This window comes from Gracilinanus agilis, chromosome 2 (genome assembly GCF_016433145.1).
Source record: "Gracilinanus agilis isolate LMUSP501 chromosome 2, AgileGrace, whole genome shotgun sequence".
Taxonomy (NCBI): Eukaryota; Metazoa; Chordata; class Mammalia; order Didelphimorphia; family Didelphidae; genus Gracilinanus; species Gracilinanus agilis.
The window spans coordinates 319,014,971-319,030,036 of record NC_058131.1 but is presented as its reverse complement, the minus strand read 5'-3'; the positions used below and the strand labels follow the sequence as shown (position 1 = coordinate 319,030,036).

The following is a 15,066-nucleotide window of genomic DNA, read 5'->3' as shown; positions in this document are numbered from 1 at the left end:
CCCATCTGTTCCCTCCCTATTAATATAAGAGGGTAACACTGTCCTCCCAGTTCCTTAGGCTTACAACGTAGAAATCATCCTCAACTCCTTACTACCTCTTACTCTCCCAAATCCAACCTGTTGCCAAGGCCTATCAATTTCACCTTTGCAACATCTCTCAAATATTATTCCTTTTCTATCCTGATGCTGTCAATATTCTAGTAAATTCCCTTATTATCTAATGTAATAGCCTACTGATGAACCGGTTGATCTGCCTCAACTTTCTCTTCAATCCTCCACTCAACCATTAAAGTGATTTTTCTAAAATACAGATTCAACCACATCAGCCTCCCCCCACTCCCCAGACATAAACTCTAGTGGTTCCCTATAGCCTCCAAAATCAAATACAAAATGCTTTGTTTGGCATCCAAAGCCCTTCATATCCAAGCTCCCTCCTACTTTTCCAGACTCCTTACATTTTATTCCCTGAGATATACTCTTTAATCTAGTAATACTGCCCCTCCTTAAACAAAGAACTCTCTGGCTTTCTTAAGACCTAACAAAAATCCACCTTTTATAGGAAACCTTTCTCGACCTCTCTTAATTGCATTGCTTTCCCTCTTTTAATTACTTCCTATTTATCCTACATACAATTTGCATGGTCTATAAGCTTATAAAATCCTTAAGGACAAGACTGTCTTTTGCCTCTTTTTGTATCCCCAGAGCTTAGCATCTGGTGCACAGTATGTACTTAATAAATGCGTATTAGATTGATTGGTAGGGGCAAAACCAAAAGCCAGAAGGGAGCTGATGAGAATCACAAAATGTCAGAGATAAAGGTTTGAGAGATGCTCTAGTCAATTGCTTTCATTTTATAAATAAGGAAAAGAAAATCTTGACAAGTTAAATTACTAGCCCAAGATGATATGCCTATGAAGTGGCAACAGTAGAACTTAAACACAAGTGCTTTGACTTCAAGTCCAGGAAGAAAAAAGTTGGGGGAAATGTGGTAGTAATGGGTGATATTGCTTGCATCCTCTTCAGTTCTAGGTTCAGTTCTAGAGGGAAATGAAAAGAGCTGTGGTGGATATGGCTGGGTTTTTTAGATATATCTAAATCACTGAATTCTAGGTAGATTTTAAGTTATTCACGGTTGGGCAAAAAATATATAAAATTCTATTGTCAAATGAATAATGGGGAGGTCAATAAAACACAAAACTCTAGGCTGCCAACAAACCTAATACCTCCCAACTTTATAAAAAAACTTACATAATGAGATTCCTGCTCAAAAGACCAGGCAAAGATAAATAATATCAAACTAAAGTACGCATATCATTTAATGTCTTCATGAAAACTACTCTGGAAAGAACTCTTTGAAAGGTTGTCCGGTGGAAGATGAATTTGATTTACTCTACTTGGTCAAAGAGGTTACGGACTAGCATCAATAAAAAAAGTTAAACAGGAGAGGTCTTAAATGGAACCAGATGCCTCTAAAAGTAATTGATTTTCCATACAGAGTGTCCAAAGTTACAGACTTCAGAATTAAGTTCTTCATTTGTGTATTAGAAAGAAAACAGTTTTAATCAGAGGCTGTCATGGATATTTGGGGTGGGGGTGGGGTTGAGATTTATATCTCAGGTAGCAAGTCTAGAAGACCTCTTAAGGTCCTTTCTAACTCTTAACAGTCTATGCTCAATGCCCTAGATGCTTATGAACAAAGGATTTCGAGGTAGGAGAGTACTTAGAAGTCATTAATCTAATCTCTTAATTTTATAGATAGAAAAAATGATGCCCTTATCTATGGTCATATGGTTAGTAGCATACAAAAGAATTTGAATCTAGGTCTCCTTACTCCAAAAATGTTCTGACTATACCATGGATACATTCTGCCAATTCTAATATTTTGGGTTCTAAGACCCTTTCCACTTTTATTATGCTATGTTCAAAAGTCCCTCTCAGTTCTAACATTTCTGCAGTCTAAATTTCTTTATCATAAAGCCCTTTTCCAGCCCCTTCTGATTTTATATATTCTAAGGTCCTTTTCACATCTAAAATTATAAGAGTCAATGACAATTCTTATTTCTCAGTCTGGAAATATGATTATGAGAATAATGAAAGACCTATGGGTTTGATCTTGTTTTCTGGCTATGAAAGAATGCAAACAAAGTCCTGAAAACAGGAAAGACACTGATCATTAAAGGAGATTTAGTAGTATGTCACTCAGAAGATAATCCTTATTTCTCATCCTATTTAGGAAAAGAAATAAAAAGATCTATGCTATGGTACTGTCCCTTTGAAACTAGTATTCCAATCCCTTTAAGGAAAAGTCTAGTCCATTAATGAACACATCCCCCTCACATGCCAAGATATGGAACAAGCTATAAGAACTTAAAAAGTTGTAAATTTCACCCCAGGATTTTGTGATACTATAAAAGCATGCATGTGCAGTTGTGCATACTGATATTCAATGTGAAAGAACAAAAATCGGCTACCATTTTGACACAGTGTATCACCTGTCACAGCATTCTTTCTGTAGTTGGGACAATGACACATGACTCATCCTGGTGATGGCAGAACTTGCCAGAACAGTAGCACTCATCCCATTTTCAACTGCCTTTATTATCAAATCTCACATCATTTAATAAAGAGATAATGCAAACACTCTAAAATTCAAAATGCTATTCCTTTAAAGTATGAAGTTCACAGGTATGGAATATTTTATGTTTTTAAGTTTTTTTAAAGTAGCAATTAGTTTTATGGTTTTTTCCTCTTCTTTTTGTTTAAAAAATGAAATGTTATATGGGATGGCTGGAAGGAAAAGGAGGAAAGATACTGGAGAAATTTAGGTGATATTTAAAAAAAAGGACACTTCACACAAATAAACCTGGGTCTAAACAATTGGAAAAACCTCAATTGCTCATGGGTAGGACGAGCTAATACAATAAAAATGACAATCCTACCTAAATTATTTATTCAGTGCTATACTGAATGTAGTATATATAGAATTAGAAAAAATTACAAAGTTCATCTGGAAGAACAAAAGATCAATAATATCAAGGGAACTAATGAAAAGAAAATGTGAAGGATGGAGGCCTAACAATACCAGATCGCTATATATAAAGCAGTGATCATCAAAACATTATGGTACTGGCTTAGAGATAGAAGGGTACATGAATGGAATAGACTTAGAGTTAATGACAGTAGCAAGATAGTGTTAGATAAACCCAAAGATCCCAACTTTTGGGACAAGAACCCACTTTTTGACAAAAAATGCTATAAGAATTAGAAAACAATATGGGAGAAATTAGGCTTAGATCAACATTTTACACCCTATACCAAGATTAACTCAAAGTGGGTAAATGATTTAAATATGAAGAGGGAAATCATAAACAAAGTGGGTGACCACAGAATAGTTTATCTGTCAAATATATGAGAAAGGAAGGAATATGAGCCTAAGCAGGAGATAGAGAACACTACAAAATGTAAAATGAATAATTTTGATAATATTAAATTAAAAAGTTTCTGCACAAATAAAACCAATACCACCAAAATTAGAAGGGAAGCAACAAATTAGGAAATTTTTTTATATCAAAAACTTCTGACAAAGGTCTCATTTCTCAAATTTATAAGGAGCTAAGTCAATTGTGCAAAAAAATCAAGCCATTCTCCAGTTGACAAATGGTCAAGGGAGATGAACAGGCAGTTTTCAGATAAAGAAATCAATACTATCAGTAAGCACATGAAAAAGTGTTCTAAATCTCTCATAATTAGAGAAATGCAAATCAAAACAGCTGGGTGGCTCAGTGGATTGAGAGCCAGGCCTAGAGACTGGAGGTCCTAGGTTCAAGTCCGGCCTTGGACACTTCCAGCTGTGTGACCTTGGGCAAGTCACTTGACCCCTATTGCCCACCCTTACCACTCCTGGGCCAAGGACGGTCCCTAGCCAGGATGAAAAAAGGAGGAGGGTTGGGCATGGGGCTAGCAACCCCACCCTGTAAAAACTACATCTGCTAAAGAAACTGCAACCTAAAGTAGGGGCAGCTGGGCTAGCTCAGTGGATTGAGAGCCAGGCCTAGAGACGAAAGGTCCTAGGTTCAAACCCGGGCTCAGACACTTCCCAGCTGGGTGACCCTGAGCGACTGTGTGACCCATTGCCTACTGGTTGTGGCCCTATGCTCCTAGAATGGAGTCCCAGGATAAAAAAAAAAAAATCAAAACAATGCTGAGATACCACCTCACACCTAGCAGATTGGCCAATATGACAGTAAAGAAAAATAATAAATGTTGGAGGGGATGTGGCAAAATTGGGACACTAATGCATTGCTGGTGGAGTTGTGAATTAATCCAGCCATTCTGGAAGACAATTTGGAATTATTCACAAAGGGCTTTAAAAGAATGCATACCCTTTGATCCAGTCATACCTCTGCTGGTCTTGTACCCCAAAGAGATAATAAGGAAAAATACCTGTTCAAAAATATTTATAGGTACCCTCTTTGTATTGGCAAAAAATTGGAAAATGAGGGGGTGTCCCTTGATTGAGGAATGGCCAAACAAATTGTGGCATATGATGGTGATGGAATACTATTGTGCAGCAAGAATTGATGATCTGGAAGCTTTCCATATAAACTCGGAGAACCTCAATGTACTGATGCAGAGCGAAATGAGCAGAACCAGAAGAACATTGTACACAGGAAGTAAAACATTGTGGAAAAATCTAATGTAATGGATTTTGCTACTAGTAGCAATGCAACAAGCCAGGACACTTCTGAAGGACTTATGGAAAAGAATATTAACCCACACTGAGATTAAGAATTATGGGAGTAGAAATGCAAAAGCAAAACAAATGATGTCATTTATCACATGAATATATGGGTATGTGATTTGGGGTTTAGGCCTTAAAAAAATCATTCTATAGCAAAAATGAGTAATATGGAAATAGGTATCATGTGACAACATTTGTACAACCCAGTAGAATTGCTTGTTGGCTCTGGTAGGGGGGAGGGAAGATGGGAGGGAAAGGAAATAAATCATGTACACATGGAAAAATATTTATTAAAAAATAAATTAATTAAATTAAAAAATATATAAGGTAAAAAGTTAAAAAACAAATAAATATGGTATCAGTAAAAATGTACCTAAAAAATATAAATGTCAGGTACTATTACTATTTCCAAACTGCAGAATGGAAGAGTAGACTAGCCAATGGAAACAAGTATACCTCAAACCCAGTGAAATGACATGCTAATCTCCTATACTGTAATGGATGATGAGGACCAACAGCCCAAAGAGGTTACAAACTATCAATTGCTATAATACAGAATTCAATTAACAATGTCGGGCAAATATAAAATTAACCATTCTAGTATTCTAATAATGAGCCCAGACAAAATGGAATGGGGGGGAGGGGTACAATAAATGGGCATGGACCCAGAAAATCTTTGTTTGAACTCTTAGTTATCATGGGTCAGAGAATTCCTCTATATCTCAAGTCTCTTCCTTTATAAATCAGAAAAATTCTTAGCCTACTTAATTCACATTTGTTTTGAATTCCCAATTAGAGAATGTCAAATAACAATTACAGAATAGTACAGTTAAACCGTTAGTGCTGATGGAACCTCAGAGATCATCTCATCAAACTCACTCATTTTTATAAACACAAAGTAAGGCCCACAAAAGTAAAGTGACTTGTACAAAGTCATACAACTTCTAAGTGGCAAAGCCAGGATTCAAACGCATTAGAGTTAGACCATCTGACTCAAAGAGCAATATTCTTCCTATTATGCCATGCTTCCTCTAATACATTTTTAGGAATGTGTTATCAATTTTTAAAATAAAAATGTGACATATATATTTAGGTACAGTACTGCTTTAGAAATAATTGAATGGAAATATTATCTTTTCCCAAAAAATCCACTATAAAACTTTAGAGGATGGGGGGTTTACATACCTCCATATCTGGTTTAAATTTATCTTCAAATACAGCCATTGCTGCCAAAGACCCAGAACCTATAAGAAATAAGATTCAGCTTATTAGAGTTGAAAGGGATCATAGACATTGTCTAATCCAACACCCTCATTAGAAAGATAAGGAAGCTAAAGTCTAGAGAAGGAAATATAATTCCCAGAGAAGGAAGTAATATGTTCGAAGTCACACAGCAAATTGGTGGCAGAAGCCAGTCTTAAACATAGGCTTCCTAATTTTTCAACCAGTGCTCAAAAAGATTACTTAGTTTCTTTGCCTAAAACATGCCCAATTTCTCCATGTCTGTCCTACTTTTAAGGGGAGATGATAATAAATGGCAAAATACCACAAAGTGGCATTCAAATGTGAAAAAATGCTCAATCTTAATTGGACAAGATATACCCAGATAGATTCACCCTTGTAAAACTCACAAAAGCTTGATACGGGCCTGTTTTACATACAGTGAGAACAAATTATTTATACAAAATAATAATTCATATTTACTTAGCATTTTAACATTTACTTTAATATTTAACACTATTATATAGGAAGTACAAGTACTATTATTCCATTTTAGAGATAAGAAAAAGGATAAAGTAAGTCTAAGTGGTATGTCCATAATCAATGATAAAAAGAGCTAGGACCCAAATCCAGATCTCCCAAGTCTATGCCCAGTCTTCTTTCAACTATTCTACCCTGCTGAAGCATGAAAATGAGGTTAGAGAGAATGTGTAAAAGAAACACAAAAAAAGAGAGAATGCCACATCACTTTATATATTCTGCTCCACTTTGATTCCTATGGCCCACATTTCTGCTTTGGCAGGTTGTTGGGTATCTTGCTAAATACCATGCCAGAAGACTAGATTGTTTTAATGAGCTGTCCTGGTAACGGCCACTTTGACACATAGGAAGGACACTAACACACCAGCAATGATGACACATAGGGAGGAAAGTAGTGTCCTGGCAACAGTAATGGGACCTCAAGCTGCTGCCACCACACTATTTCACTACTCCTGTAGAGCATGGCTTTGGGACGATTATTTTCAGTCTATGCTCTGAAAACTAGCCCCAAAATGACAGATGAGGAAACAAAAATATATTATCTCAACAGAGATTGGTTCAAAGGTTATGATGCATTGATGTAACTGGCTACCAAATTCATCTCAAGAAAAGTATTACAAAGGTCCGAATGTTATAAATAAGCACAGGCTCTCATCTCATGGATATACACAAAAAAGCAGCTCAGCACTATTTGAAATTTTAAACTTGCTTTGTTCAGAAAAGAGTGACTCTTTAGAAAACCATCATCTTGTCTTTACTGGATCCTGGCAATATTTCAGGACACTCTACTTTGGGAGCAAGAATAAAGTTGGTCACAATTTTTTACTCCAATTAGAAGATTTTTTTGGCATTTATGACTTTTTAACTTGTTTTGCATACCACTATCTATTTAGCTGGGTCACAGAGAAAACCATATTTTCTATTTAAAATGATTTGTGTACATCGCTTGACCACCTCAATGGTTTTAGCAAAGGAAAAAGGCAGCGATTAAACAGTTTCAAATGAGGTGTCCTGCTGATTTTATCAAGTCGGCTGAATGTATAATGAAAAAGGAGCTGCTGACAGTGACACCACAGTGAGAAAATACAGACTGCCTTATCTGAACCATTTAAGGAGGTCCAATTATAGATCAAATTTAAAGGGTAGAAACAGCAGATTTACAGACACAAATCAATGAACATGGTAATCCCAATGAATATGACAGATACTCCTGTTATGGAATATTGCTATGGTTGAGGATCATTACCTTTACAGTACCAAATACATCACATCTAAGAGCAGTAGGAAGCAGGGACTGTGGACCTGTATTACAAGCAATGACTATTCATTTAGTCTTTGGAGCAATAGGCAACTCCAATTTCTTTCTTTAACCCTCCTTTAAGAAAATTAAAAACTGAAAATTAAAAGACTCTTAAGAAGGCTTTCAAAGGGGATGGAGAAAAACTAGATTGATAAGCCAGGGCTGGCTATCACAACAAATCAGTGTAAAATCACCTAATGTTAGGATTGGAAGAGACCTTGAAAAACAGAATGTTAGAAACTAAGATATTAGAGTTGGAAAGGCCTTAAAGTAGTGAACATTAAAGACGAAGAAACTTTAAAATATAAGATATCAGAACTAGAAGTAACCTTAGAATAGAATTTCAGAACTGGAAAAGACTTTTGAGATCAGTAGACCAAATTGTAGTTGAATAAAATAAGTCCAAGTGGGGGAACTGAAAGGTAAAGGAAGTAACTGCCCCAAGTCACAAGACTTAGCAAACTTTCCACCAAGCCCTGGCTCCTAAGCAAATTCACTAAATCACAATCTCCTCTGAACCCCAAGAGCTTGTAATCCAATCCAATTCAAAATGTACGAATTAAACAATTACCATGTGGGAAGGCACTCTGATGGCTTTGGCTAAGGACAAAATAAAAGTCCAGGAGCTTACATTCTCCAGGAAAGAATTATAATCTCTGACACATATGTAGCTATTTTAAGGTTTGCAAAGTGCTTTAAATATATGATATTTCTTCATTTATATGTTGTAACTCTGAGAGGAAGAAAATAAAGAAAATATCTTTGCTCCATCCATCTCCTTATGAGACACACCTTCAGTGTGAGATCTTTGGAACAAAGGGAACTAGTAAACAAAGCTACTATTTAAGACAATCCACACAGAGCTTTAGACTTCAGAGATAAGTTATTCAGCTGGATATAAGGGGAAACGAAAAGGCCTATGCCTGTGAACGAATAAAAATGCCGCAATATAGGATACCACTAATGTTTTACAGCAATACAAACTATTATTGCCAGAGATACAAACAGTAAATGTATCTTATTTTTAAAATCTGCTGCATGAATTTAAAGCCAAGAGGACCCAGTGTACTATGCCTAGAGATCAAAAACTACCAAGCAAAATTAAAAATGGAAAAGCCACAGCGTAAATTCTGTAAAAAACTGCAATATTTTATATTTAAAACAAAAACATCTGAATAGTACTTTAGAATTTTCAAGGAGTTTCCATATCTACTAGTTCATTTGATCTTCATAAAAATTAAGTTTTTTTATAAATTAAAAAAACTGAGTTAGCTGGTAATTGAACCTTTATTAAGGGCTTGTTATATGTGTGAGAGAGAATACTATGTTAAGTAATGGAAGGAAGACGGTACGGTCAAGAGTTTCTTACTTATTTTACCTATAAGAAAAAATAGGGACCTGAGAGGACAAGCTATTTGCCTGATGTAACAAAACTATTAGGAACTAAGGGCAAAAACTTGAGCCCATATTTTTTAATGTGAACCCAAAGTTCTTTCCATTATAAAAAACATCTTATATCAAGCTTATAAGAATCACCAAGCCTAAAGAGCAGGGGTCGGGAATGTATGGCTCTCAAGCCATATCTGGCTCTTTTGAGGGCCAGATAGAAAGAACTCTTTCTGCAGGAGCCATAAAGTCAATTTTTTTTCAGGCACTGTTACAGGAGCATGCAATGTGAGCACTGTATGGCTCTCACGAAATTACATTTTAAAAAATGTGGCATTTATGGCTCTCACGGCCAAAAAGGTTGCCGACCCCTGCTAAAAAGTATCAGAAAAAAATAAAAGATTAGCATGTTATACCATATATGCCCTAATATAAGTTCTAAATAGATACTTGGCCTAAATACAAATGGTCCCATTAAAAAATTTTAAGGGGTGTGGAGAGGATAGACGGCAATAATGCATTCACAACTATTATGGCTAGAGAGAGAATTCTGTACCAAAGGACAGAGGACATCACAAAATACAAAATAGGTCATTTTATTGTGATAAATTGAAGTTTTTGCGTGAAAAAAATCAATGCAACTAAGATAAGAGAAAAAACTGTCCAATGAGAAAAAAAGTTTTGCATTAAATATCTGATAAATGTCTGAGGCCCACATAATAATTAACACAAATATATGACCAAGAGTCAATAGATAAGTGGCCAAAGGAGAAACAGCTCTCAAAACAATTACAAATTTTTAACAACCACAAGAAAGACTGTTCTAGAAAGCTAAAAAAAAAAGAAATGTAAATCTTCCTCATTAGAATGCAAGCTCTTAACCAATAGGGTTTTATTCTTCGTACTTGAATCCCCAGGGCTTAGCCCAATGCCTGGCACAAAAGCACTTAATAAACACTTGTTGATTAATTTTTTTTTCAAAAAAAAACAACAAAACAATTCTGAGTTTTATCTTATACCAAAGAAATTGACTGAGTTGGTGAAAAAAGATGGGAATAGTAACTTCTGGTGGTGCTATGAAAAAGATAAGCAACAAATGCCCTGTGAACTGGTCCAACCAATCTAGAAATTCCAGTTTGAAATAATTCTAAGAAAATGACTAATATGTCCATACCCTTTGACTCAGAGATTCCTCTATCAAGCATGTATACCCCAAGGGGGTCAAACATAGAAAAAGAAGATATATAGATACGCACACACGCGCGCGCACACACACACACACACACACACACACACACACTATAGTACCACTTGTTATAGTAGTAAAACAATGGAAGTAAAGAAAATGCTCATTGACTGAAGGATGTTAAAAAAATTGTGATACAAGAACATAATAGAGTATGACTGTGCTGTAAGAATCGGTGTATATAGAGAATAAAAAGCCATTAAATGATGCAAAATAAAGCAAAACCGGAAAAACAACATGCAAAACAATTACAAAAAATATAAATGGAAAAAAATGAAACTAAACTGAATGCTAAATAATTATATTTATCAAACTATGCCCCAGAGATGAGAAAATCACTTCACTAGAGAGATGGGACACAATGGGCAAGGAATGCTACATATTCTATCAGAACCTGTTGGATTTAGGGACTTCTTTCTGAATCTTTGATAAAAAGTAAGGCTCAAAGGCAATATAGAGAAGGTAAGACAGTATTCAGAAATAAATGATTTTTTTAAAAAGGCAATTTTTAAAATTTCTGGGCTGCAGTTTTTACCTTCCAACCTAACCATTCATAGGATCATGTGATTCATATCTGGAAGGATTTATAGATCATCTAGTTAAATGGTGCCAAACTCATATAGAAATAAATTCTTATGAGATACATACTTAAAAAACAACAACAAATTAACATTATCTACAATGTGCTATATTTCTTTTATTTTATCAAACATTTCCCAAATTACATTTTAATCAGAGTTGGGCTGCCCGAGTTTGACACCTCTGATCTATCCCAACATACTAATTTACAAATGAGGAAAATGAGCCCCACACTTAACAGTTGTGTGACTCTGGGCAAATCATTTGTTTCTTCATCTTGGACTCTTCAACTGTAAAATGGGGATAATAACAGCACCTATCCTCCAAGATTAGCTATGAAGATCAAATGAGACAATAAATGTAATTAGCATGATGCCTGGAACATAGTAAGCACTTTATAAATGTTAGCTATCATCATCACTGTAATTTGGTCACGATCACAAAACAAGTAAGCAACGGAGTTAAGGATCCAAATCAGGTGTTGATTTCAAATCTTTTCCCACTGCATTATGGTGCTTAGCCTCAGGAATCATCCAAAACTACCATAGATTTTCCTAATCCTCCCCACCATACATGTTTCCTCTAATTTCATGCTGCACAAGAAAATGAAAAGGCTTTTCCATATGAGACTTTCTCCTACCTAAACTTTTTTTCCTTCTGAAAAACAAGAACCACACTTTCAAAACATCTTACCCTCTTCTTCTTCCCTTCCCCTCCCACCCAAGTACTAGAACATTCCCCCTCCCCCAACATACATATGACTGGACAAATCATTTTCTCTTTCCAGGTATCAGTCCACTATTAACCAAAAAAGTTGTATATGATGATATTCAAGGTCCTTTTCTATCCCTAATACTCTATTATTCTACATTCCAACAAGGTACCGTCCTCCTCCAAAGTTCTGTTTTTAGAACCCTTTTAGCACTAACATTCCATGTTCTTAGGTCCTTTGAAGCTTTGACATCCATCCAACTATCATAACATTGTAGGATTCTGTGAATGACCTTACCAGAGACAAATGGGGTAAAGAAAAAGCTAGTCAGAAGTCACTGTCTACAGCTGTCCAACTCTTCATCACTAGGTATTTCTAGCTTCATTCTACCACTCATTATTTTGGGATGTACCTAAAGTAGGCTGGAGCCTAGTATATAGTTCCCAACTTTAATCTTGCTAGAATAAAGGGTTCTTAAAACATTTTGTATGTCATAGACCCCTTTGACAGTAGGTTGAAATTTTTGAACCCTTTCTTAAGATAATGTTTTTAAATGCATAAAATAAAATAAACTAAACAGAAATAGAAAGGAAACCAATTATATTAAAATATAGTTACAAAAAAATTTTTTGAATAGTTCACTGACCTCAGGGTAAGAAATTATACTCTAGGATAAAAGGTAAAAAGTTGGAACAACCTTAAAAAAGAAAGTAAATTCTAAATGCTACATTTCAATCACTTGCAAATCAGTGCTCTCTCTCAGGGATTAAAAGAAGCCTCTGGCTCTGGATCCTTTCTCACAAGAGAACTGAGAATGGGGGCGGAGAGGGGGGGGTCGGGTTAGCAAGGTGATTTTGAGCCCAAATAAATCTGTCATTAATTCCTGTGCAACTGAGTGGCTGTTCTTCAGAAAACTGCATTTTAAAAATCTAAAAAAGTAATTAAAGTTACCAGAAGTGGCAACAGATCCAGAGGTTTATGTAATTCTAAGGAAATGTCAGGGAATAGAAGAGGGCAGAGGAATAGACTGTAAGAGCAAATATGATAAAATCTATGAAAGAGTATTTTGTACTATGCAAATTGCATGGTATTAATTTAAAGATGCCAAGATACTTTACTAAATAACTAATAAATAACTAACTATAGTACTTGGAGTCCTAATAAAATATTAAGAGGTAGATTCTAAACTAAGAGAGATAAAATTTTTGACATATATAACAGATTGCAAAAATGCCTTCATGTAAATTTTGTTCCTACCCAGATCTTATTTTTCAAATAGCAAGCAAGTAGTTAATCACCAATAAGAATATTCAAAAATGAATCCTGCTTTCATATTCTTATGATGGTCAAAATCATAAAATTTTTGTACCATTAGAAAGCAAATCAAGATGACCATAGAATCATAAAATTGAACTAGAAGGGATCTAGGAAGTCATCGGATGAAACTTCTTTACAACATCTCGAAGACATAATCATCTAGCCTCTGTTTGAAGTCCTTCAATGATGAAGACTCCTTCCAAAGACTTCTCGAAGGCCAAGCCAACAGAATCACCTACTCTGGCAGACTTTACTAAACTGGAATGACTCTGAATACCAGTTATAGTAAAGGATCTGTGGTGGAAAATCAGTCCCACAAAACTAGAAGGGGTTTATTACCAGGATGACCAGTAGGTATGGTTTTGGGCCATAGCACTCCATAAAGATAATGGGACAATGGATGAAGAAGTTATAATTTGCATAGGTAAAGGGATGAATTGGCTTTTGAAGTATGGTCATAAGAGTGCAGTGGAAAGAGATAGCAAAGACAGACATTTCTGGACATATATGCAGAAGTTTTAGAACTATCTAAAGCTATGTCAGTGAACCTATGGCATGCATGCTGGATGGAGGGAGCTGATCCCCTCCCCCTCTCCACAGGCTCCTGAGGACATTTCTCAAATCACCTGCCCCTTTGCACAGCAGCCCAATGGGAGTGCTTCCTCTCTCCCCTGTCTGGGGTAAGGTGGGGGGCTCACATCTGGCATGAGGGTTGCAGTTTGGGCACTCGGTCTCTAAAAGGTTCATCATCACTGACCTAAAGAACTACCCAACATTTAGGAGCTTTCCAGCAATGGAGTAGGCTCCTGTGGAGAAAGTCCTCATCACTGAAGTTCTTCAAATAGAAGTTGAATGACTATGTTCTGGAGATGTTGTTGAGAGAATTCATCCATTCAGCAGAGGCTTGGGGCTAATGACTTCTCTATCAGGTCTAATTCACTTCTATGATACTGTGGTCATATTGATTTGTTACTAATAGCAAAATAACTTGATGGCTTAGACCAGTGATTCCCAAAGTGGGCACCACCGCCCCCTGGTGGGTGCTGCAGTGATTCAGGAGAGTGGTGATGGCCACAGGTGCATTTGGGAGTGGTGAATAACTGTAAGGGGGCGGTGATAGTATGTGACAGGGGGCACTAAGTAATATTTTTTCTGGAAAGGGGGCAGTAGGCCAAAAAAGTTTGGGAACCATTGGCTTAGACCATTCTAAGAATATGAAAGCAAGATTCATTTTTTGCATATTCATGTTGGTGGTTGATTACTTGCTCGTGAAGCTGTTTTGAAACCTAAGTAGGAAAGTGTGTGTGTGTGTGTGTGTGTGTGTGTGTGTGTGTGTGTGTGTGTGTGTGTGTGTGTTTGTGTCCGCCTGCCTGCCTGCCTGTCTGTGGCTTTCAGAATTCAATGAAAATAGGAGCTATGTCCTGCAGGTTACCTAAGAGTGACAGGTCAGGATGGAGAGTTCTAAAAAAAGATGACTGGAGAAGAAATAGCAAACCACTGCAATATCTTTGCCAAGAAAAACCCACGATGGTAATGACAGAAGGACCTGGTGTGATATGGTCCATGGTTTTATGAAGAGTTGGATACAACCGAACAAAATCAAATGTATATGTTAAATACAAATATGAAAATGAGTGTATATATGTATATAAATATAAAATTCCTTGTGAACCTAATAAAGAGATATTTATCATAACATTTTTTAAAAAACATTTTGAAATGGAAGCTCAGAGAGAAAATTGCCCAATGACATGTCACACTTTTAAGAGAACACTTCAGAGAACCCAGCCACTTTTTTACACACAAAAACAAAAAGATCATGGCACACTCTATACTTTGACCCAAATCAACAGATGTGAAATAGTTCCCCTCCTCCAACCCAAAGCTTTTCACTTCCAAAGGTGGAACCTGAGTTGCTAGTATTTCATTTTAATACAATTGTTCCTTAGCAACTCCTTCAGTCTTTCATTCAGAACTTACTTTGAACAGCTCTTCAAAATGGCTTGTGGAGTGGGGGGGGGGAG

At 36.1% G+C, this 15,066-nt stretch overlaps 1 protein-coding gene across 1 annotated transcript in view; it reads right to left on the bottom strand.

The window, feature by feature from the left end:
- PSMB7 (proteasome 20S subunit beta 7) overlaps positions 1 to 15,066 on the bottom strand; it is a 91,305-nt gene that overhangs the window by 41,725 nt on the left and 34,514 nt on the right. The window contains exon 6 of the mRNA XM_044664248.1: positions 5,927 to 5,985. Within this exon, the coding sequence (XP_044520183.1) occupies positions 5,927 to 5,985 (59 nt within the window). The remainder of the gene's footprint in view (positions 1 to 5,926; positions 5,986 to 15,066) is intronic.